Consider the following 24,585-nt stretch of genomic DNA (forward strand, 5'->3'; position numbering starts at 1 on the left):
GTACGGGCCGTTTATTGTAACTGCATGCTCATTAGCATCACCACGTTTCAGGCACATTCTGATGATGTCATACACATGAACTGAAACACGACTTTGCTATTATACAAATATGCTCAACATAACATACATGTAATTTTAAGTTGGAAGAAAGTATAGTGGACGCATATGCAGTGAATGTAAATATCACAATATTCATTTTGTGCAACATTAGTCTCTCCAGGTTATTTCTTCACGCTGAGGTGTGACGGAGCTTTAAGAGGCGCCTCGTCTCCTCCGTCACCACGGGGAAAATCTTGGCTCTTTCAAAGCCGTTGAAGTCGGTGCTCATAGAGACAGTGTACGCCCCCATGTGGTGGACGAGCAGCCAGTCGCCCACCTGCAGCTCAGGAATCATGGCGCTGTCCGACACTTTATCCAAGCTGTCGCAGGTCGGACCCCAGACCACCGAGCGGTACCTCACCTCGCCGACCCCCACGGCCTACAGACAAGGATTTAAATATGAAATACAGACCAGAATTTACACCTTTACCATTCAGTATAGAGGAGAGCAGCGCTACAGTACGTCGTACTTCAAATGCGATATAAATAAATACAAGAGAAAATAAATATCAATAAGATGTATTTAATTAAGTGTATTCCCTCTCCAAGCCTGAGTACAAGTACCTCAACATTGTATTTGAGTAATGTACTTCTGTAAATGTACTTTGTGTCTATCCACCGCTGAGTATTAACCATGATCAGATACTATAAAAAGAGAGATCTTTAGAGAGTGGAGCTAATGGTCGTGTATATGAGGGTGTTCACCCTGTGAGGAAGCAGCTGGATGGGGGGGTGAGCCGGGTCGTTGACGATGCAGCTCAGGATTCCATGCACTCCATCGTTGATGTAATACATCATCTGTCCACCAGGGCCGCTCTCCTCACAGTCTGGAACACATCCAAAGAGGACTCACAATATGCAAACAGATGTTTAAATAACAGGAAAAGTAAATGATGCTTTAGTCCTCTGTCCCCTCGAAGTGTACATTTCACCTGGAGACGAATTCAATACTAGTTAGCAATTTATCTGACAAGCTAGCGCTGCTTTTCCTCATAAAGTGAGATTACTCTTTTTGGCGATGACGTTCACTGCCAGGGTGAAGGCCGACTCCACGTAGAACCGGCCCGGTTCTGCAATGATCTGGACCCCACAGTCGGGCGGGAAGAATTTATCCAGCGCCGCATTTATAACGTCTGCAAACTGGTGGGGAAAAGCACATTTTCAGAGGGATCACACCACACTAATAATAATAACAGATTTATTTTGTTAGCGCTTTTACAGGTGCTCAAAGACGCTTTACAGATATAGTGAAAAGAAAAGAACAAATAAATATATATAGTTAAAGTAAAATAATACAAGTTCAAGTGAGTTTTTTGAAGGTGGTGAGGTCAGGGCAGTCTCTGATGGGAACTGGGAAACTGTGTAGATATTAAAGAGATAACACAACCCATATATTCCTGAAGGACCTGTAATGGCCCCCCCCTCAGACTGGGAAGTCCTTACTTTGTCACTGGAACGCTGCCTTGAAGAACTTCTGAATATTTCTGACTCAGTTTACCTCTTCAAATTTGACCTGAATGTTGTCTCTGCCGGAGAATCCACCGCCGATATCCAGGAGACTCATCTGAACGCCCAACACACTCTGAAACACACACACACACAGTCACACCAACACACTCTGAAATACATCAACACACTCTGAAACACACACACACACACACACACACACACACACACACACACACACACACACACACACACACACACACACACACACACACACACACACACACACACACACACACACACACACACACACACACACACACACACACACACACACACACACACACACACACACACACACACACACACACACACACACACACACACACACACACACACACACACCACACACACACACACACACACACACACACACACACACACACACACACACACACACACACACACACACAGTCACACCAACACACTCTGAAATACATCAACACACTCTGAAAAAGACTCACGGCGATGTCAAACACTTGTCGTGCGTCGGCGATGGCTCTCTGGCTGGCCTGACTCCCGGTGCAGCCGCTGCCCACGTGGAAGCTGACGCCAATCACTGTGAGGTCCCGATCTACAGCGAGGCCCAGCAGCTTCTCCACCAATCCCAGACCAGCACCAAACTTAGAGCTGAGTCTCACCAGCGAATCGGAGTCATCCACTGCGATCCGGAGCACCAATCTACAGGGGGTCGACCAATCAGGGATCAACCAATCACTGTCCAACCAATCACTGTTCAACCAATCACTGTTGAACCAATCACTGTTGAACCAATCACTGTTCAACCAATCACTGTTCAACCAATCACTGTCCAACCCAATCACTGTTCAACCAATCACTGTTCAACCAATCACTGTTCAACCAATCACTGTTCAACCAATCACTGTCCAACCCAATCACTGTTCAACCAATCACTGTTCAACCAATCACTGTCCAACCAAATCACTGTTCAACCAATCACTGTTCAACCAATCACTGTTCAACCAATCACTGTTCAATAGGGGTGTAACGGTTCACAGAATTCACGGTTCGGTATGTACCTCGGTTTGGGGGTCACGGTTCGGTACGGGTTCGGTTCAACAAGAAAAAGCGAAAAAAAGTCCCAAATGCATAATTCCAGGTTTGTTTTTTATTTATTTTGAACAGTAGTGCAAGTTTCAGTTTTAAAAATAAGGAACTCGAACCTTTTGAATAATTAACTTTATTACACAGTTAAAGGTAAGTTTGAGAAACCGGCTGGAGATACACTTGTTGTTATATTCCATGGAATGCTCTTAACATCCCGATAGCAATGAATATCTGAAGTGCTTTGACAAAAAATCCATAAAAAATGTCATCTGTGGAAGCCATGGTTCTGTAGAAATCCAATCAAATCAAGTTTTATTTATATAGCACATTTATAAACTGTTGTTGGTGGAGCCAAAGTGCTGAACATATAATAAAAATAGCCTACAGTAGAGACACTTTACAGCAAATACAACAACACAGATTGTTCAGAATATCAGTGTGAGAAAAACTAGATCCTCTTTCCTTAGACCCTCTATCCTTAGACCCTCTGTCCTTAGACCCTCTATCCTTAGACCCTCTATCCTTATACCCTCTATCCTTAGACCCTCTGTCCTTAGATCCTCTTTCCTTAGACCCTCTGTCGTTAGACCCTCTATCCTTAGACCCTCTGTCCTTAGACCCTCTATCCTTAGACCCTCTTTCCTTAGACCCTCTATCCTTAGACCCTCTGTCCTTAGACCCTCTTTCCTTAGACCCTCTATCCTTAGACCCTCTGTCCTTAGATCCTCTTTCCTTAGACCCTCTGTCGTTAGACCCTCTATCCTTAGACCCTCTGTCCTTAGACCCTCTATCCTTAGACCCTCTGTCCTTAGACCCTCTATCCTTAGACCCCTGTCCTTAGATCCTCTTTCCTTAGACCCTCTGTCCTTAGACCCTCTATCCTTAGACCCTCTGTCCTTAGACCCTCTATCCTTAGACCCTCTGTCCTTAGACCCTCTATCCTTAGACCCTCTGTCCTCAGACCCTCTATCCTTAGACCCTCTGTCCTTAGACCCTCTATCCTTAGACCCTCTGTCCTTAGACCCTCTGTCCTTAGACCCTCTGTCCTTAGACCCTCTATCCTTAGACCCTCTTTCCTTAGACCCTCTATCCTTAGACCCTCTGTCCTTAGACCCTCTATCCTTAGACCCTCTGTCCTTAGACCCTCTGTCCTTAGACCCTCTGTCCTTAGACCCTCTGTCCTCAGAACCTCTGTCCTCAGACCCTCTGTCCTTAGACCCTCTGTCCTTAGACCCTCTGTCCTTAGACCCTCTGTCCTCAGAACCTCTGTCCTCAGACCCTCTGTCCTTAGACCCTCTGTCCTTAGACCCTCTGTCCTCTTCCAGAGAAAACCCACAGTTTTAAGGGAACATGGGAGAAACCTCAGGGAGAGCAACAGAGGAGGGATCCCTCTCCCAGGACGGACAGACGTGCAATAGATGCCGTGTATAAATTGAAAAGATAATACATTTGCAACATAGGTAGTCCAAATGTTTGGAAATGCATGTGTCTGTAATAGGAAGATGAATCCACGAGGATGTCAGCTACAATCCTGTGGAAGCCATCAGGGCAGGACCCCAGAGACAGGTTCAGCCACGACCCGAAGTCCATGGCTTAATCCAGAACTCAGGATAGAGGATCCAAGACACAGGACTACAGCAAGAGGATCAGCCTCGACTCCGGATCCCGGCGTAGATATAGATACAAAACAAGAAGAAAGATTTGGCTGGCACGACCAATCATCTGAGCCGGCTAAAGTAACTGGATGGCCTACCTGCCTGTCAGCCTTCCATCTATGCACAGACTCATTTCGTGCCCTCATTGGTCATGTGCGCGTTCGTGTGTGTTGGAGGAGGGGCTCTGTGAGGAAGTGGCAGATTTCTTCCGGCTGTGTTTTTTCTAATTCTAGCGCACTCGAGCTGCTTTCTCCAACATTACCTACCCCACCTTTGAAAACAAACCACAAACAGTAGCACACACACTCAGACGGCCATATTATCTATAATGGCTGATGTCAAACAAAAAGGTTCAATAAGCTGTAAAACTAAAAAGAATAATAATAATAATAATAACTTTATTTGTATAGCACCTTTCATACAGGGGGTTGCAGTTCAAAGTGCTTTACATCAGTAAGAAATAAGACATCAAATCAGTGTAAAACAAGCAGCTAGAGCAAAGCATAAAGTAGCTTCCCTAATATTGTTGGGTAACGTGTTCCACAGTTTGGGGGCGTAGTTTACAAAGGCTGCATCACCGATCTTCTTATGACTCTTTCTGGTGACCTCTAATAGACCTGCATCTGATGATCGCAGTGATCTGGCGGGTGTGTAGTTCATTAGAGAGTCAGCAATGTAGCTGGGTCCTTGTCCATTTAGAGCTTTGTATGTGAGGAGAAGCAACTTCAAATCAATTCTAGAAGTTACAGGAAGCCAGTGTAGAGTAGCTAAGACAGGAATGTCTTGAACATATTACAAAATAAATAATAAGATAGTGTTTCAATCACTTTCTATCACAATCAATAAAAGCCAGGGTCCTCTACTATTGCAGGGGGTCGACCAATCAGGGATCAACCAATCACTGTCCAACCAATCACTGTTCAACCAATCCCTGTTCAACCAATCTATACAGTACAAGAACACTAAATGATGTTTGTTAAAAGACGATTATTTTAGTTTTCCCTACATTGAAACACTCAAGTAAAGTACCTCAAAATTGCACTGAAGTACAGTAAAGGAATACATGTACTTAGTTACTGTGTGCTAACAGAGACAGGTGGGCTCACCTGGCCTTGGGGTGACAGAGAGAGATCTTTCTGAGCTCTTCCTCGCTGTCAAAGGTCATCGTTTGGACTCGGTGAGCGGCAGCGAATCTGATGTGAGACATGGGTTTGGTTGTGTGAGCGAAGATGATGTTATCAGGAGAAACGCCGAGGTTCAGCATCATCTGGATCTCAGCCTGCAGGGGGAGGGAACCAGTTCAAACTGGATCAGGGTGTTAGAGAGCAAGGACCTGACTGTAAGATCTGCTCTGTTGGTACAGATGACACTGACCTGCACCCGCAGGTAAATATGCTTAACAATCCCAACGCAGTACAAATGTTCACTCAACCAGCGCTTTACATGATATGTTTAAAACTTTCATACTATAATGTCAACAGGTTTCACACTGTATTAGGTTGGATGAAAGCAATACTACGTTTAAATACAAAATATTAGGTTGAACTTTAGCTTGCAACTGACCTAATAGTCCGTACGTTAGTTAGATCATTTATCAGTGAGGGGGGTCCTGAACCCTCTTCCCTATACATTCCCTCTCTAGTCTGTATGCTGCTGAGTCAGGATGAATGCAAAGTCAGTTCTAGATCTTCACAAGTTGTTCGTCCATCTTCTTGAGTTTTTATGCAAAGGTCCCTGATCTAAAGTGCTGATGGTCTGGGGTACCTTGCTCAGGTTTATCATAATGTTTTGTGAAGAGAGAGTTCAATAATAGTGAAATGAGTTTGTATGCAATGGTTTAGTGATGGGAGTTACGGCTCTTTGAAGGGAGCCGGTTCTTATGGCTCCGTTCCTTTCCCGAGAGCCGTTCAAAAGAGACGTTTTCTTTTAAGTGGCGGTGGAGATTATTTGTTGGCTTTACAAATGTTGCACTCCGCTTTATCGTTGCCTATGTTTTTGTTGAAGTGCATCCAAATGCTGCTGCGTTTTCTCGTTTGGCAAATGTTTTCACCCGAAAATCACGTGGTCTTCCTGTACCACTACTTACTTGTTATGACTTCTCTCTCTTCCGTTAAGACCCGCCCCTACTCTGCCTCTGATTGGCTAACCCTAACCCACAAAATCTCCCTCCTTGTGCCCAAACCTAACCAATCAGAGGCACTCCTGCCTGAACCTAACCAATCAGAGTCTTCACGGAATGCGCTTGGGCAACAAAATCAAGTTTTTTCATTGATCACGCAAAGGCGAGTGGATTTATGGCAGGCAGTGAACCAACGATAAAAAGAATGGCTCTGACCAAGTACGACTCGGTGCCCTTCGTTCATACCAAAGCGCCGTTTAAAAGAATCGAATCGTTCGTGAACGTAACATCACTACAATGGTTTAACTGGTCCCTGATCTAAAGTACTGATGGTCTGTGGTACCTTGCTGGCGCAGTCGAACCCGGTGCTCAGCGCTCTCAGGACCCTCAGCACGGCGGGGGTGTTGTTGCACTTCACGGCATAGAAAGGCTTCACTCGAGGGAGGAGAGTCAGCCACTGCTGGTGACGATCAATCACAGACTGGAGGTCCGCCACCAAGAACGGCTCCTCGCTGTCCTGGAGGGAATATTCAATACTTTACCTGAGGAAAAGTACTAATACTGCACTGAAAAACACTGAAATACTGAAACCGGTTTTTCACTCTGACCCTGTTGCCGCTATAAACGCCTGAATTCCCCCACGGGGATAAATAAAGTTCCATTTTATCTTACTTAATTAAATGTACTGAGTTTCCACCACTGATGGATGAAGCAGTGTTGAGACCCTTGACGACCCCTCGACACTCACCTCTGATTGGAGCGTTTTGATTTGATCGTCTATGAAGTCGTTGATGGACCGTCCATCGTCCAGAACGTGAACGTCACCAGAGGAGAAATCCTGCAGGGATGATCCGTTCATAGCTGCTGGTGAGGAATAACATGGATTCGTCAACAAAGGGTTAAATACATCTGGCTTTGAGAAATAAGACAGTAGACGAAGCAACAAGATGTAGAAGTAGAATATTTTCATTTACATAAAACAGCTGATTCTTAAATGCACTGTTCTGCCCGACAAAAGTTTGTGAAGTTTTACCGCGGCAGAAAAGTCGTTCTCTGATATATATACATATATATATATATATATATGTATATGTATATATATATATGTATATGTATATATATATATATATATATATATATACACACATATATACACAATGACTCCAAGCGGTTCTTTGTGTATGTGCACAACCGCATACGCAGGTCGTCTTCTCCTCAACCGATCTGGCCACCAGGTCTGTGCCCGCGTCACGGCTTCAACAGGACAATAAGAACTGTAACGTGTTCATTCTCACTGAGACTTGGCTCAACTCCTCTATCCCGGACTCCGCCATTGTTCCAGAAGGCTTCACTATATTTCACCAGGATCGGAATAATTCAGAGAGAAGCAAGCGAGGTGGTGTGTCCGTCATGACAAACAATAACTGGTGCACAGATATGGAGATTATTTCTTCAGATTTTCCCCTCATTTAGAGCACCTCATGATCACATGCCGGGCTTTTCATCTGCCGGGAGAGTTTACATGCGTGGTGATTACAGTGTATATTCCGCCTCACGCTGACAACAACACAGCACTCGACCAGCTGTTTTGAATTATTGACAGGACGGAGACTTCACGGCCAGAGGCGGCATTCGTTGTGGATTTTAACAACGCAAATATGAAGAAAGTCCTGCCGAGATACTTTCAACACATCAGCTGCCCGACGCGCGGCGGAAATACACTGGACCATGTTTATTCCCCTTTCCGACATGGATATAAGCAGGGGCGGATCTACCGGGGTGGCATGGGGTGGCAACTGCCACCCTAAACAATAGCCTTGCCACCCCAGCTGCCTATGGGCTCAGAACAGTCTCATAATACACACATGCACACAGAAGGATTCACACTTGTATTTCATGATCCGCAAAAGGATTCACACTTGTATTTCCGGATCCACACTTGTGTTTTTCAATGCATACACAAATGTGTTCCGTTTCATATACATGTAAATAAAATCCAAACACAGAAAAAAGTTTTACATGTGTATTTTTGATCCACACATATTAGTTTTCCGTTTAAAACCGCTGCACCTTCAAACACAAACAGCTTTCTGTGCACGGATCGCTTTGCATTCGTGTGTGGGTTTTTTGAGACTCCCCTGACGCTCACCCGATTCGTACTTGTAATTTCTCTCATCTATAGCCAATCAGATGTCTCCTCCAGTCTAAGCCAATCACATGAGCGCGCCCCCACGTGGGTAGGATTTCTTGCGTTCGTGACGTAGCACTTCATTTACGCATTTTGCGCAGTCCGGACTCCGGAGCTGACAGGTCAGAGGTCATCTTTAAAATGGCGTCTGGTGGTCGCGCGCCTCCCGCTCCAAGTGTAAATTATGTTTAAATTATGAAATACTCCTAAATTATGAAGGATTGGTTTTGCTTAGTTGTTAGTTGTTTAATTCGAGAATTATATAGAACTGTTTTGGTTAGCTGTGTTGTAGTAGCTGAGCTCCATAAGCTAACATTAACTAGCGTTAACGGTCTAACGATCCCCCATTCTTATTATGTGCTTCTGCTACCAAGTAAAATGTTGCAGTGAAGTGAATGTGAGAGAAGATTAATTGACTGTTCGACAGGGTGTAACGCCTCGGGTCGAGGTAGCAGCACGGGCTTTAGTTCAATTAATAGCCAGGGAGTTGTCTGCGACTCCAACTCCACCAGAAGTGAGCATAGCAGAGAGTGCACCGGTCAGCGTAGCAGTCAGGGCGGTAGACAGCGTCCAATCCCACAATGATGTCAGGGTGAGGCAGGCGATGAGAAGGTGATTTAATAGACTTTTTTTTACATTTGACAGTTCAAGATCAAACTGTGGCTTAATCCCGTAGATGTGTAAACATCTGATATTTGATCTCACCCCTCGCATTACTCTAATGTAATGTTGAGTTAATGTTTTAAAACATTTGTCCATAGTATGTATCCTCCATTACTGCTTTTAAAACCTTTAACAACCCCTTGCCTTGAAACGTCCCAAACACAATATATTAATGTTTTCAAAACAAATATTTTGGTAAGATAAAGCTAAGTGTCAAGATTGTTTTTGTATCGACAGAATATTAACTATGATTTCGCTTTTTATTCATACAATTTGTTCAACCTATGTTAACAAAACCATCAACGCAAGCCAATGATTTGCAAATGATATAACAATGTCTAGTCTCACAGATCCTTTTGTCATTCCCACATCAGGCAATTCCCAAGTATGTTCAGTACTGATCAGCCAAGAGGCAAAAGACGATTTCCCACCCCGGCTCCTTGCATCGTCAAACGGACGGACTTTCACATATATGTCCTTTCGGGACCCAGTCAGTTTACACCTAAGGGCTCGGAAGAGCTACCACTTGCCTATGCTGGCCTTGGAAAGAGGATGCTAAATCTACCGGACAACTTATTGCACAGTGAGGTAATCATATAAACAGACAGTATTAAAGATTTCTCAATGATTTAAAATGTGAATCACTTGCTGAATATTGTATGTTATTTCACTTTGTTTTAAAGACTATGGCTTCGGTTGAGGAAGAATTTCCAAAACTGAAAACATTAAAAGGAGGCTGGATGTTTTTCAAGTCAGCAGGTAATATTGTTCTCATCTCCATTGGTGAAAATGCTGTGTTGTGTTTTTCACACTCAGAAGCCCCACATATGTGTTTTCTGTTGCCCTACTTTGAATTACCATTCATATCACTTCTTCAAGTTGTATAAAACAGTACTAAAGTTTGCCTGACAAAGTGTAACGTATATATCCCTAATATTAATGTATGTACTGTCAGGTGGTTTTAAAGCACACTTGTGTTGTTCCTATTTTGATTTTAAAATAGGTGGTAGTGGACGTCGAAAGCTGTCCATAATTCCTACTGACTCCGAGGGGTACTCCACAAGGCTCCTCAAAACAGCGTCCAACAACGGAAAAAACATTGTGTTTGTAATTCCACTACAGGAGCAACTTTCTACCGAACCACTACCCTATGACTCGGCAGAGTTTGCAAAGATGCCACAGTCAACCTGCATAACATGTGGCAGTCAAATGCCTTTGCAGCTGTTGCCTTTACATGTGGAGGAATGTAATGACATATTGACTGTAAGCTGTTATTAAAACGTTTCTCTCATTTCTCAAATAAATATGTAATGTTTTAGTTTGCTCAAATGACTGTTTCAAAGTCTATAGAACCAATTCTCTGTACCTTTTTTGTTTTTTAGGAGAGTGAATCTGGGACTTCTCTTGATGAAGTGATTGAGCAGCCAAATCCACCTAACACAGGGATGGGAGAATTGTCAGAGGTAGTTGATGCTGATCCTGTTAAAGTTACTTTGCAATTTAGTATAAAAGCCTTATTGTTTTCAGTAAATAATGACAGCATGATTGCAGGTGTGTATATAGGTAGGGTATAACACATTTCACCAAACAGACTTTTTGCACACTGTCTATGTACTCATTTTTTTATCATAGAATTATGTTTCCTGTATCACTTATCTGAGAGAGAATTATTAAACATAAAACCTCTTATAATAATGTGATATGTTTTAAAGGTATTGACATTTGTTTATGTTTTTTACAGGTTTGCCCTATATGTCTTGAATCTTACCCAATTGATGTCCTCTCATTTCATGCAAGCACATGTGGTGAAGGGTAAGACGTTTTGACTTGTTCAAGCAAAAGATGGAAGATAGACATGTTTTGAGAGAGGTGAACAACATATGCAAAGTGTCAAACCTAATAACGATATCGTTTGGTGAATGTGCTTGTTCCTTTTTTGTGTTTTAAAATGCTGTAATGTTACAGCTATAGCAGCTGCATCAGAGCATGTGATGCATTTTTAGGAAATGTAGAAATCTTAACAGAGCCGAAATACTTATTAGGGATCTGATTTAAATTACTTTGTTTGATATGCAAGAAGAAATATGTAAAAAAAGAAGGGCGCTCACTAGTCTCTATTTTCCATTCCTGTGAGTATGTTTTTTGTTTTGTCTTTTCCAAGAATGGACCCTGCTCATCATAGCGATGCAGCCAGTATGACAAGGACAGAGGAAATGCCAGGACCTTCAGTTCAACGATTGCCAGCAACAGTTTCAGCAGGTTATTTATTCAGAACAATTACTGCTGTGGTGTAGTTTGAAACAGTGACTACTCACAAACACTTAAATAGCAATGATCACCAAAATGAATGTTGTTACATGTTTGATCCAGTAATATGGAAAGGATAATTGATTTCAAGTTACTACCTTTTAATATATTGCTTTAAAATACAGGGCTTACTAAATGAGACAATAAATGAAGTACTATTTTACAATTGAAGCTGACATATTATGAAGTTTATTGTACCAACCACTTTTTTTCCCTTCAAATTACATTTCAGCATGGGCCAATGAAGTGGACCCCCGGAAGGCATGTCAGTTGTTCAGAGAGGAACGGCTGGAACGTAACTATGAATGTCCACGCCTCTTTCTGTCAATCGACTTGTTTGACGCAGAAGAAGAAACAGACAGTTCATTGATTTCATTCTTTAAAATGAACAATGTTAACTGGGCAGCTCCATTGAAGTGCAGGCTGAGAGGTATTAATAAATAGTGTAACTTCTCATGTTTCATTATAGGTTGTCATCTGGGTCGAATTTTGCCTTTTTGTTTGTTTTTACTTGCATGTTGAGGATTAAGTTCATGTCCCTTAGACCAGGGAAGAAAGAACTAGTTACATTTATTGTATTGAAAGCTTGAAGGATGATTCATGTTGTCTCTTGGTAAGTGTATGTTGAATATCATCTTGTTGGTTGTACTTTTCTAAATGAGGTCGTCTTTTCAAGGGGATGCAGCAGTCGGCCAAGGTGTCAACCGACACGTTTTGTCAATGGCCATGCAGAAACTGAAGACCGGCTTCAGTATACATTTAGGTGGGATGTCCCCATTTGTCTTTCAATTGAAATAACCACTTGCAGCTACATCTTAATAAACCAACAAAGATTACAACATGCATATTCACAGTTGAACCAACACTCAATATAGCTTGACCTAAAAATTACGTTATAGCAATACATGGTGTCTAAACTATTTCTCCTTCTTTCTTAAGGCTGTGCAGCTCTTACAAGCCTTTTTGAAGGCGAAATGGAACATCGGGTTCCCTCCGCAGCTGCTGTGCTTCGGGAAAGCAACCTGTTTGAGATGGCAGGTCGGATGATAGGCCATTCCTTCCTGCATGGTGGTTTTGGTTTCTCAGGACTAAGTGTGCCTGTAGTGACTCTGTTGACTGGTGGGAGCACGGATACTGCAGCATCAGCGCTTACCCTGCTGGACTGTCCTGATCTTGACCACCGTGAAACAATTGGTTTTGTGAGTGTCCTAGTTAAAAAGTGACATGTCATACACCACCACATGTCACTGCACCACAATGCTAACATACACTTGTCATCTTGTGCATTATGAAAAAGATTCCATTCATGCGTCAAGGCTGGGCTGTTTAGCTAGAAATGATTTCCAATGCTTTTTTGTGTCCCATTTTGATTTTTCCAGATTTAGGCTTTTTGTCCACTTTTGCATGCATTTAAAAGATGTCCTCTTTTCTCCTGTTTTAGCTCAAGAATACACAACTTACTGCTCAAGAAACCACCAGTGTGACTGATCTTTGCCTGTCCTGGGACCTCCCTGTTCCAACCTCCACCAATCATGACTGGCTGTTCCAGGAACTTCTTTCCCATGCAGTAATCATTTTATATTGTACCATTTTTATTTAAACAATACAATACAATGTTTAGGTAATTAGTAGGTTTGCTTTGTAAGTCCTCCTGTATCTGCTACTGTGGTGTTTTTCCATTAGTGCCTCAGTTTGATTGTTCCTTTTACTTGTAGGTACTTCACCGTGTTAGGCAGCCTATCAAGCAGATTCGCAAAGGCCTTAAAGAAACGGGAATCTGGCCGCTTGTTTCAAATAGGCCAGATGTCCACCCCATATTATTTCCAAGAGAGAAAAATGATGAGCTGAACTCACAGGTAAGTACCATTTTCTTTATTGGATTTATGTTATTCATGGGATTTGTTTGCAAACACTATCATGCAATTTCATTTGTGGGGCTCTTAAACTGGTGTGTAGATCTTAAATCAATGCTTTACAATGTTAAGATAATTCTGTAGCATATAACATGAGCTTCAATCTTAGCAAAGAACACGTTTGTATTTGATCCCCTATAGACTGTGATCCAGAACATCCACTGGCCACAGCCCAAAAGTGACAGTGACGAGGACGAGGACGACGCCGTTCCATTGGAGAAAGTCGGTCTCGTCACTGGATTTTTGAGGCAATTCATAGAGGAAGGTAACACTAATTAATGACTGCTAAAGCTGTAGTGCAGCTGAAGAGATGGCAGTTCTGATGAAAAATAATATACACACATCGGTGTACAAATACAAATCTATGCATGGGTTAACCGTTGATATTCCTGCAAGTTTTACTGCTCAAATTTAAGTTTTGATATAATGCAATTTGAGGTATCGCATACATAACAAATTCTCTCCCATAGCATCTCCGAAGGTGCTGCGTGACCTCTTGAAGTTCTGGGTCGGGTGGGAGCTGCTCACAACAAACCTTGAAGTTGAGGTTGTTACTTCAAAATACCCAGTGGCTCTCACCTGCTTCCTAAAATTGAAGCTCCCAAGCCACTACCAAACTTATGAGAAGTTCCACCAGGACTTGATGATGGCCCTCAGTTCCATCAGTTCAGGCTTTGGGCTTGTGTAGCTACACACTGACTCTCAGTTTGTTTTGTATTTTTCTGGAGAAGGGTTTGCCTCTCTATTCAATACACTGTGTGAGATACAGGGTTACAGTTGGTACACCTACCGTGTTTTATAAATAAAGGACATTTGGAAAAAGACTGTTTGTCCATTATCATTGTTACACTTTAACGGAGCGTCCACACAGCAGCGTGCGTTGACGCTTGGAGTTGGGCGTGTCTGAAGCTTGGGGATTTTTTGCGACCAACAACCAATCACATGAATCTCCCGCCCCCGACATACAAAGCAATAGCAATGTTAAAACGAAGTAAACTGGATATAAAATAATGAATTTTCCCTCCATTTTTTGGAATATGAGGAAATGACCTGCGTAGTCTCTCCCAGCATACACACGGTTTGATTGGCTAGCGCTTGTAATGGCAGATTTGCATAAATGGGATTTCATTGGCTGACTCTTCTGCCGAGTCGCCAAAAGTTGAACATTGCTCAACTTTTGAAGCGAGCAACGCCAGCAACGCTCCACGTCGCTTTCCAAAATGCAGTTCGGCTAAAAGTGACGTCACCCCATTCAAAGTGAATGGGCAGAAGCGTTGGAAGCTTCAACGCACACCGCTGTGTGGACGGGCCGTAACAATGCCCAATCCCTTGAACAGTAAAGCATTACACTCCGAATAGTTCTTTTACAATGTTTTTATTTTGTACAGAGTGTAAAATGAATGTAATTCTGTTGCTCTGAAACGGTTTTTGATCCTGACTGAAAATGCATCTCTAAAAACACTTCCATTATAAGTCAAAAGAAAAATGTCTAATCATGCAATTGAGATTAACTTAATCAAGCATAAGCTATGTAAATATAAAATGATTAACTTTCCATCATTGCCAAATAACTGAAATCATGACACAAATCATACTATAGTTGTTAAATGTAACAACTATCGGTGCTCAATTAAATTCTCAATGTATTGGACAGTATTGAGATATATGTCCACTCCGAAACATTCAGATTCTTCCAATGGATCAATGTTGTCTTGCAGTTGCATAATTTCAAGGTCTGAGAGAGGGAAGTTCAGCGTAGGGACATTGACCCCGGTATGATGCTCATTTGTGTATCCACTCTCTTCCCATTGAATCTCTGGTATGAGTGAACCCTAAAAAAGACAAAGTGAGTGTACAAATATTAAAGCAAGCACTGTGCCATTACTGCTTCTTATTACAAAATATGTGATCAGGCGAAATAAAGGGGATATGCAATTGTTCTATAATAATAAAAAATGGAGTGATTGTGGAATAATGTTAAGGTAATAGTGTAATATTATAGAAAAGTGTTCTTGCTTGCTCCCAGCAGAGGTTCTTTTAATCCAAGAACGGGAGTTAGTTTATGAATCAGATAACTTATTATACTGTTTGGGTTTTTATTGATTGATAATAAACAAGAGATAGTGATGGTTTTGAAAATTCATAATTTACCTCAGGCTCAGGATCTGCAACAGGATTCAGGTGCTGGCCCACCTGCCACAACTGATTGGGTGTCAGATTTTGCTCTGTCCTGATGGGATGGTTGGCCCAGGCCTCACTGAACACATCCAGGTTGGCTTGGATGCGTGGCAAGAAAACGTAGTGGCAGCAGAAGATGTGCAGGACGTTACTGATGTCAAGCAGGTGTTGTTCCTCAAGAGAGTGCAGGGTGTTGTAAAAGACACCTGTAACACTCATGAACACATCACGCCAGAGGCGTTCAATTCCGTGAGAAGAAAACACAAAAAAATGTTAAACTTAAAAGAAAATTCAAACTGTTCACTATGAACAATTTAAAGTTTCCTAGTCATTGAATCAATGGCAATGTCTCTAACTGAAAATTGCATTTATTTAAAAAAAATCAACTGACTTGACAGGAGAGTACAAACATAACATTAAGTGAGTTTTCAAATGTTTGCGTGGCTGGTAAATTTCTGTGAAAATTGTCATTTTCTTCTTTGTGAAGGAATGGTCTCAACATGTGCTTATGAAGGTTTGTTAAAGGGAATATTAAGAAGAAGAAATATGCTCATAAGCTTACAAAATTAGGTTTAACTCACCGTTGATTGTGTACGCTTTTCCCTGCAATGAAGCTGTTACTGTCAGTTCCACGAACTGAGAACATTAATTGTGCTACTCCCACATTTTCTCCACCATGATCTCCTCTCACTCTGGAAAATAAATCAAATAATTATGCATAGTTAAAATCTACGTATTTGAAGGTCCAAAAAACGAGGGGTACAATTCCATAATGATCTACATCCATAATGTGATCACAAATGGCTCTCTCTGGACATACATATTTGATATATCTGGACAGGTCCTTAACTGTAACCCTTAAGAGTTCTCTTTCACTTTATTAAACCTCGAGTTATCTTCCACACCTGAATGAGGGATGGTTCACATCAGCTTGTCAGATTATTATCAGATTATATTTTCATATTTCTGTACAGTACATGAATCTCAGCTGAGGGATAGACAAATCTGACATGTCGCTTATATATTGTCATATGTGAGGGGCTCACATAGAATTAACAATTGATATGGCTGTGTCCGACAGCACTTTTGTGACCTAGAAAAGTACCGTTTATAATGGCAATTGTTTTAACTTATATGTTCAGATTGCCTCTTTGAACTAACAGTAAAGCACGACAATATTTGCAATGAATGAGTCCCATCAAAAGTAAAGTGGTCGTCACTGATGCAGCCATTGGAGGGGAACATCTAAATTTGATGGAAAGGTCCGCAATTACACTAATGATTACATATGAAATAATGTGAATACCTCAGAGGAAACCCGTGCTCGTTCACAGCTTCATTGAAGAAACACAAGTGGGTGTCAGCCCGGTTGTTGTCTGCTATCTTCAAGTACATAATCTACACATACAAGTACACATAAAACAACATATTAGTACCTTGATGAATCAGTTTAACTTGAAGCATCTGTCAAATGACAATGTGCAGCATTAAGAGAACAACGCACAACAGAATTATTCAATGTATAACAGAATATCATGATAGCTCAGGCAAGCTTCTTGACATATATTGTGCGGTTACTAGTATAAGTGTTTTAATTATTTCACAAGTTCTTCAAAGTATTTATTTTGAAATTAAGTAAATAAGTAAATGCATATTGTTTGATCTGAATCCCTTAAAATATAAGGTGACTTTAGAAGTCCATATCGTCTGTTTGGTAAGAGGCGATATGTAATTAACTATAGGTTCGATTGTGTACCTAAAGATCACCACCTGTTGGTACAGAAAATAAACTGAAGCTTAGAAAAGTAAAACCATCACATGATGTTCGGCAACATTTTGCAGTTGTTGGTTCTTGACAATAGAATAGTCTTACCTTCCTTGAATAGCCATCTATTCCCCCAAAGATAACAAAGTTGTACCTGTCAATGATAGACAATGATATGATTACATACACAAGATATATACAACTAGACATTACAAATAATAAAATGAACAGATTACATACAGACAGCATGCAGACAAACCTGATGAGCTTGTGGTTGGTGTCAATGTGCACCATGTACTTAGGGTAAGGAACTGTGTATGTTCTCCTCACCACACATCCCATCCGGGTCATCCTGGCGAGCACACCAACACTGTCCACACGATGCATGGATGCATACACCCGTTCCCATTGCACTCTGTGTCCCTTCGCAAGTAGAGCACCTCGGACTACACGGTAGCCAGCATCTGGCATTGCACTTTTTATTGTGGTGATCAATGAATCCAATTCGTCATCAGTGCAGCCACTATATGAAGCAGATATAGAAATGTCATTTTCGGTCATCCGCCTAAATAGCGTTGCTCTAGACACACCCAGGAGTCTGGCGATGCAACTCGATGGCAGTCCCAGTTCCACCAGATGTGTCAGAGCCTCTACTGACACATTCAATCGTGGACGCCCACGTCCACAACATTTTTGCAACTCAAGGGTCACAAATATCTGTTGATTATCTCTCTCTTGTTGGATAAGGCTATTCAGGTCTGCAAGTGCAGACTGTATATTATTCCCTAACTCAACAATGTCACCCAGTGCACTCAATATAACAAAAGCCTGACGGCACGCAAACTGTAGCCCTTCGAGATCAACAGGTGTCCTATCCAAGATGTATATCAGTCGATCTTGAAGTCTCTGAAGGATTTCACGCTTTACTGATTCCTGGGGGGAAAAGAATAGAAAAGATAGATAAAATATGACCAACAGTGCTCAACGTTCGACCGTTTGTTTACCAACACTGGTTAATCCTATTTAACATCATCTCTTAATGTTCAATTCCATCATTAAACACAATGGAATATATTTTTGAATAATAATTTGAGCAGCACATTTTGGATTAATTCTGTCTAAATTGTCCCTAAAAAACAAAGCAACAGAATGAAAGAAGTTAAAGAAATGTTTGGCTAATGTTAGCTATGTAAGGTTAGAATCCTAGGTAGTCTATTAGCATAATATAGCTAACTTGCCAGCAAACGCTAGCATTACATGCCACCCATATTACTTCCATGCTAACACATCACTAACATAACAATAATTCATACCTAAAACATATTTAATCATTCACGCCGAGACACGTATAACTTACACTTGTGCTAGACGCCATGTTGAAGTTGACCTGTCAGCTCCGGAGTCCGGACTGCGCAAAAAGCGTAAATGAAGCGCTACGTCACGAACGCAAGAAATCCTACCCACGTGGGGGCGCGCTCATGTGATTGGCTTAGACTGGAGGAGACATCTGATTGGCTATAGATGAGAGAAATTACAAGTACGAATCGGGTGAGCGTCAGGGGAGTCTCAAAAAACCCACACACGAATGCAAAGCGATCCGTGCACAGAAAGCGGCTTGTGTTTGAAGGTGCAGCGGTTTTAAACGGAAAACTAATATGTGTGGATCAAAAATACACATGTCAAACTTTTTTCTGTGTTTGGATTTTATTTACATGTATATGAAACGGAACACATTTGTGTATGCATTGAAAAACACAAGTGTGGATCCGGAAATACAAGTGTGAATCCTTTTGCGGATCATGAAATACAAGTGTGAATCCTTCTGTGTGCATGTGTGTATTATGAGACTGTTCTGAGCCCATAGCTGCCACCCCAGTTGGCATCTTTGTTTTGAAAGAAAAGTTGTGGCTCATCGGACATTTATGAGAGAAAATCTCTAATGTCCGAGTGCAAGTGAATGCAGCACAAGACGCGAGTCTTGTAACCCCTCCCCCGGCCCTGGCGCGAGACTGGAAATATGATCGAGAAGCCTTTCGGACCCAAGTAGACGGAAGGAATGAGGTAGTTGCGGTCTACAATTACAGAGAAGAGAATGTCAAGTTTGGCTGTACTCAGCATTGAATCAAAACGCACTAAAGCTTTGGATCTTACGTTTGTGAGGCGTTTTGCTGAACAAAATATTAATCGCCGCATTCAGCTGTAATAGGCATGCCAACTTGATAGTTGGGTCTAGAACCTCAATTCCGTGACCATTCTTCTGCTAAGATGTTTTGACACTTGATTTGACATCATTGGACCTTTTATAAAAAATATAGACCCAAGGTCCCTCCCAAAAATCCCGGCAATTTTTGCTAGAGGGCCAAATCCAAGATGGCTGCTCGCGCCATCTTAAAAAATTAACTTTTGAACCAGAGCGCCTAGAGTCATGTGTAAATGCACTTTTTGGGGTAAGTCGACCACAAGGATTCCATTTCTGACATCAGTTTGGCGCTATGACATCGTTCGGACCCACAAATCCAAGATGGCCGCCACCCGGTCGAGAAATTACACACGTTTTGAGTACTGATCGACTTATAAGCAAATAATCTGCATATTAATATTTTACCATGAAATAAGAATGTATGACAAGATATACAACTACTTAACCTTCAAATAAAATACTTTTATTAGCTGTAACTTGACTAGTTAGCAAATGAGAACACTTCAAACAACATGTAATAACGCAAAAATGCTGCCTCGAGAAATGGCAAGTTTTGAACAATAACACAAATGAAACACAATTCTGCTTTTTTTAAAAATGTATCAATATGACACTGAGAGTCCGTATCAGTCTGAATCAGAGCACCCTGCCTCGCTACATTCTGAATCCTCCGATTCCGATGAATCGCCTCTCTGGACAGCAGCAACTCGATTTTCGTCATCATCATCGCTCTCATCTTCCTCATCTTCCTGTCCCTCTTCAGTTGGCCTTGGTGCAGGTAGATGCATCGGGAGTGCGGGTCGCGTGTGACGTACAGGGCGACAGCAACCACCAACCAGCTCCCAACCATGTCCGATTGGTGAGGGATGGTGCTTTAGCGATGGATGGCGCACCAGATACGCCAGGTAGTTGGCACGGAGGCAATGTTGACGCAAGCTGTCGGCATCCGGAGGGAGACGGATGAAGGATTTTTTTTTGATGGTCCTCCATTTAGCAGCACGGGCCTCAGCCATGGTTTTGCTCTTGTTGTCACCGTAGATGATGCTACGTGTGAAGGCAAAGAGCTGCTCCAGCACCTCCTCTGTCAGGGCAAGGTTATCTCCACATCGCGAGAGCTGTTGTCGGGCAACAGGGCTCTTCGCCACCTGGTCATACACAGACTTCTTACCTTTGCCGTAAAAGCCTGAGTTTGCATCACAGCCTGTCATACAATGCAGCTGCACAATACAGTCGGCCATCATGTCAGTTGCCATGTCACAGCAGCGTACCGTTTCCTGCTTCCTCTTGATACAGAGCATACCTGGCAGCTGCTGTGAGATAAGTGCTGCCGCAACATATACATCAGTATCAGTGGCATCGATGACAACTGGACCACTGTAGCCTGACTCGCGCAAAACTACATAGGTGGAGAACAGGACAGTGTCAGCCTCAGACTGGTCAAAGCTGTAGTTCTGCATCGGTTGTTGGGTTGATAAGTTGGTACAGTGGGAGCCGACAGAGTAGACAATCTCCACATCAAGACTCTGTGCAAGATCGGTCAGGTAGCTGCATATCATTTTCTGCAGCCGCCCCTTGTTGCTGGAGCTACACAGCAGCGTCTTGAACATTCTGGCAGTGGGGAATGCGTCACCCAATTTCATGTAGGTGTTGGGCACATGTGTGTTTCCCTGTACCCTCAGGTCTCGCTCGTCATCCTTCGTCGAGTATGCTGTGTCATACGGGTCGTTCACACATATGATACGGTGAGCATTATGATGGCGTGCAAGGATAATAGATGATAGCTTGTGGACATAGTCCGACCACTTGTATGGGTTGCCATCTTGCGTCTGCCGATCCTCTGCTGATGGAGTTGCCATCCTCCAGATCATGCCCATGTCCACAAGAGCATAGCCTACCTTTCAACTTGGCACGTTTCTCTTCTTCTTCTTTTCTTCTGTTTTTATACTGCGCCCCGATGGCTTTTGCCTCTTCACAGTTCTCTAACGTTAGTCTTTCTTTCCTCAACGCTCAATTTTAAAAACACTTGACAGATACCCATCAATGCACAGCGCTCTAGCATGTTCTGACTGTGAACACTTAAAGCTGAGGCTCTTAGACCGACCGACCATTTTAGATTTTTGGCTCATTTTCCCTTATGTTAGATTATTATTATTTTTTTTTAAATAATGGTTGCAGATATAGAGCCAAAACTGCGCCAAGCAAACGTTTTTTTATTTTTTATTTATTTGTGGCGCCCCCCTCTGGGTGGCGCTCTAGGCAAACGCCTATATCGCCTGTAGGAAGCTCCGCCCCCATATATAGTACATATATATACTTCAGTTTATAACAGTGAGTGCTTGTTCTACTGCCGTGACCGGTACCTCGTGATCCTGCATGTTCCCGTTCAAAACGTGTATATTTTCTCGACCGGATGGTGGCCATCTTGGATTTGTGGGTCCGAACGATGTCATCGCACCAAACTGATGTCAGAAATTGAATCCTTGTGGCCGACTTATGGGTTAGGGTTAGGGTTAGGGTATGATGCTCTGCTCACGGATGACTCGATGAGCATAACAAACTATTAAGATGATGACCTTGTATGCGTGTGTATATTTTTTTTCTTTGAGGGGGTCTGCCCCCAAAAAACTGTTTTAAGTCCTGAGAAAGTAAAATCAGACGGTGTGTAAAACTACACTGCCCAGCCAACAGAAAGTAACCACTTTGATTTAACCAGGCCAGTAGACAAGGACTTTCCACTGGATAATAACTGCAGCGATGTTTTAGCTGAATACACGTTTTTTTTTTAACCCTAACTGATGCAGTTAGTCACTTTTTTAATATTTGTTCTTTCTGATGTAAAGTCAAGGTTGTAACTGTATATCAATAATGATATAATTACTTGTTTTTCAAATTTGAAGGAGGGTGAGCAAGCATCTTGATGAACATTCATCATTAACTCCTCCAAAAAATATAGTTTATTCAATAATAAATGAATATGTGAATCATAAAAGGGATTGACAGCTGATAGGAATAATATGATTGTTAATAGTATCATATTCATTCAGACAAACATCGATGAGACAGTTAATGAATGTACTTATTGCAGCAGTCTTCATAGATTTGGTACCCCTGCTGGTCTAAGAGTGAAACAAACTCATTCAGTTATTGTTCAGTTAAAATTCATTAAATTACGTCTGCCACCTTATATATGTATATGTAAGGCTTTACTGATGTGCCACAATAATATCACCTATGTCATTGAGTTAAAATATTAATATTGTGGCTTTCCAAGTTAACATTGATTGTAGCGGTGTAACGGTTCACAAACATTTCGGTTCGGTTCGTACCTCGGTTTTTAGGTCACGGTTCGGTTCGGTACGTTTTCGGTACAGCAGAAAAAATTATCACAAAACATTAAAAAAAATATTTATTTTTTTAATTATTATTAAACTGTGAATATTCACTCAAATAAATACAAAATATAATAAAATAAACATTAAGGTGCAGCATTTCGATGAACTGAAATAATCTGTATTTGAACTGTACTAGTACCTAAGCAGCCAGCTTGACATTAGGACTTGCTTGTCATTGTATTTTCATGTTTTTTTAAAGAAAGATGAACTTGTCCACATTGCTTGCCGAAAGGGCAGATCTGCTGGCACTAACAATGTCTCCTGCTGTGGAGAACACCCTCTCTAGGGACAGAGGTAGCAGATACAGCCAGGTAGCGCTTTGCTAACATGGCAACATAAGGATACTTGGCGTTTGTAATAGCTTTGGCTCGGTCTGAACTCTCTGCGAGTGGTGGAGGCTTACATGCTAGCGGGATTTGGGTTTCCACTTCAGTCTTTTTTCTTTTGGTACCGGTGATATTCACGTTCGGTGATGCCTTTTCAAATGAGTGTGCAAGTTTGATGTATTGCCAGCCGCGTAACCAATGTTAGTTGAACAATCCCGACAAACAGCTTTGGTTCGGTCCACCTGTCTTTGTCCGTCATCCTTGTACGTAACTGCGAAACCAAAATGTTCCCAAACCGGAGACTTCAATGATGCTGGAGGATTTTCAGCTCAACTTTGCTGCGTTCGCCATTTCCTCAAATTACTGACTACATTTGAACGCATCCCTTTGACCAGCTCTCATAGTATGCCTCTCGTCCAATGAAATGACTTGGTCGCTCTATGATATATATACCTAAGATTACTTCCAGAAAGTTGTTCATGTTCTCAATTTTGTACATTTAACGTTATATTCGTTCGGTACCCTTCGGTTCACACGTGTACCGAACCGAAGGGCCCGTACCGAATAATTTCAGTACGGGTACGTGTACCGTTACACTGCGATTTAAATCAGCATATACTTCTGCCAGGGGATGCCACCCCTCAAAATCTCCTGCCACCCTCTTGCCACCCCATGAATATTTGTCTAGATCCGCCCCTGGATATAAGGCTCTACCTCGCCCTCCCTTCGGCAAATCAGAGCACATCTCTCTGCTGCTGCTGCCTGCTTACAAGCAGAAACTGAAACGGGACAGACCGGTGACACGGACTGTACAACGCTGGAGTGAGGAGTCAGACTTGGCTCTGCAGCACTGCTTTGAATCTACGGAGTGGAGTGTGTTTGAGGATAACAATATCAACACACACACGGACACGGTCATCTGCTACATTAGGAAATGCATCGATGACGTGGTACCGAAGGTTTCTGTATGAACCTTCCCGAATCAAAAGCCCTGGATAAACGGCGAGGTGCACTATCGTGCACAGAGGTGGAGATTCAGATGAGTTCAGGAAATCTAGATATGAACTCCGGAGAGCAATTAGCAGCAAAGAGACAATACAAAGAGAAAGTGGAATCTGACTTCAAAGGCTGTAACACCCGGAACATGTGGGCGGGACTAAGAACAATGACAGACTACAAAGGAGCAGCAGGGGGTGCTGCAGGAGT

General features: G+C 42.2%; 3 protein-coding genes across 3 annotated transcripts; 1 reads left to right on the plus strand and 2 right to left on the minus strand.

The window, feature by feature from the left end:
• LOC117539410 (ornithine decarboxylase-like) lies at positions 1 to 7,349 on the minus strand. Its single transcript, XM_034205587.1, has 8 exons — positions 7,196 to 7,349; positions 6,791 to 6,964; positions 5,435 to 5,607; positions 2,070 to 2,286; positions 1,598 to 1,681; positions 1,107 to 1,239; positions 805 to 926; positions 1 to 478 (listed from the first exon to the last, which is right to left on the minus strand). The coding sequence occupies exons 1-8, from the start codon at positions 7,304 to 7,306 to the stop codon at positions 230 to 232; spliced, it is 1,263 nt and encodes a 420-aa protein (XP_034061478.1). The 5' UTR covers positions 7,307 to 7,349; the 3' UTR covers positions 1 to 229.
• A 1,412-nt stretch (positions 7,350 to 8,761) lies between these two features.
• Positions 8,762 to 14,342, plus strand: LOC117539405. The gene is made up of 15 exons (XM_034205579.1): positions 8,762 to 8,812; positions 9,063 to 9,247; positions 9,673 to 9,886; positions 9,982 to 10,057; positions 10,302 to 10,561; positions 10,681 to 10,761; positions 11,040 to 11,110; positions 11,460 to 11,557; positions 11,838 to 12,035; positions 12,282 to 12,368; positions 12,545 to 12,804; positions 13,047 to 13,172; positions 13,321 to 13,461; positions 13,660 to 13,783; positions 13,989 to 14,342. The coding sequence occupies exons 1-15, from the start codon at positions 8,777 to 8,779 to the stop codon at positions 14,204 to 14,206; spliced, it is 2,175 nt and encodes a 724-aa protein (XP_034061470.1). The 5' UTR covers positions 8,762 to 8,776; the 3' UTR covers positions 14,207 to 14,342.
• Positions 14,343 to 15,006: 664 nt separating this feature from the next.
• LOC117539412 lies at positions 15,007 to 18,871 on the minus strand. Its single transcript, XM_034205589.1, has 7 exons — positions 18,819 to 18,871; positions 17,721 to 17,984; positions 17,570 to 17,615; positions 17,003 to 17,094; positions 16,278 to 16,388; positions 15,670 to 15,943; positions 15,007 to 15,350 (listed from the first exon to the last, which is right to left on the minus strand). The coding sequence occupies exons 2-7, from the start codon at positions 17,930 to 17,932 to the stop codon at positions 15,135 to 15,137; spliced, it is 951 nt and encodes a 316-aa protein (XP_034061480.1). The 5' UTR covers positions 17,933 to 17,984; positions 18,819 to 18,871; the 3' UTR covers positions 15,007 to 15,134.
• Between the last annotated feature and the right edge of the window lie 5,714 nt (positions 18,872 to 24,585).

This window comes from Gymnodraco acuticeps, unplaced genomic scaffold (assembly GCF_902827175.1).
Source record: "Gymnodraco acuticeps unplaced genomic scaffold, fGymAcu1.1, whole genome shotgun sequence".
Classification (NCBI taxonomy): Eukaryota; Metazoa; Chordata; class Actinopteri; order Perciformes; family Bathydraconidae; genus Gymnodraco; species Gymnodraco acuticeps.

Bases quoted from the DNA above. Each gene is read 5' to 3' on its own strand.
- LOC117539410 (XM_034205587.1), bottom strand. From the start codon at position 7,306: ATGAACGGATCATCCCTGCAGGATTTCTCCTCTGGTGACGTTCACGTT. The intron at 1,682-2,069 runs GTGAGTCTTTTT...TGTGTGTTTCAG, and splicing joins GACAAGTGTTTGACATCGCC to AGTGTGTTGGGCGTTCAGAT. The intron at 479-804 runs GTGAACACCCTC...CCTTGTCTGTAG, and splicing joins TCCAGCTGCTTCCTCACAGG to GCCGTGGGGGTCGGCGAGGT.
- LOC117539405 (XM_034205579.1), top strand. From the start codon at position 8,777: ATGGCGTCTGGTGGTCGCGCGCCTCCCGCTCCAAGT. The intron at 11,558-11,837 runs GTTATTTATTCA...ATTACATTTCAG, and splicing joins GCCAGCAACAGTTTCAGCAG to CATGGGCCAATGAAGTGGAC. The intron at 12,805-13,046 runs GTGAGTGTCCTA...CTCCTGTTTTAG, and splicing joins ACCGTGAAACAATTGGTTTT to CTCAAGAATACACAACTTAC.
- LOC117539412 (XM_034205589.1), bottom strand. From the start codon at position 17,932: ATGCCAGATGCTGGCTACCGTGTAGTCCGAGGTGCTCTACTTGCGAAG. The intron at 17,616-17,720 runs GTTTGTCTGCAT...TATCATTGACAG, and splicing joins ACCAACCACAAGCTCATCAG to GTACAACTTTGTTATCTTTG. The intron at 17,095-17,569 runs GTAAGACTATTC...TTGTATGTGTAG, and splicing joins TAGATGGCTATTCAAGGAAG to ATTATGTACTTGAAGATAGC.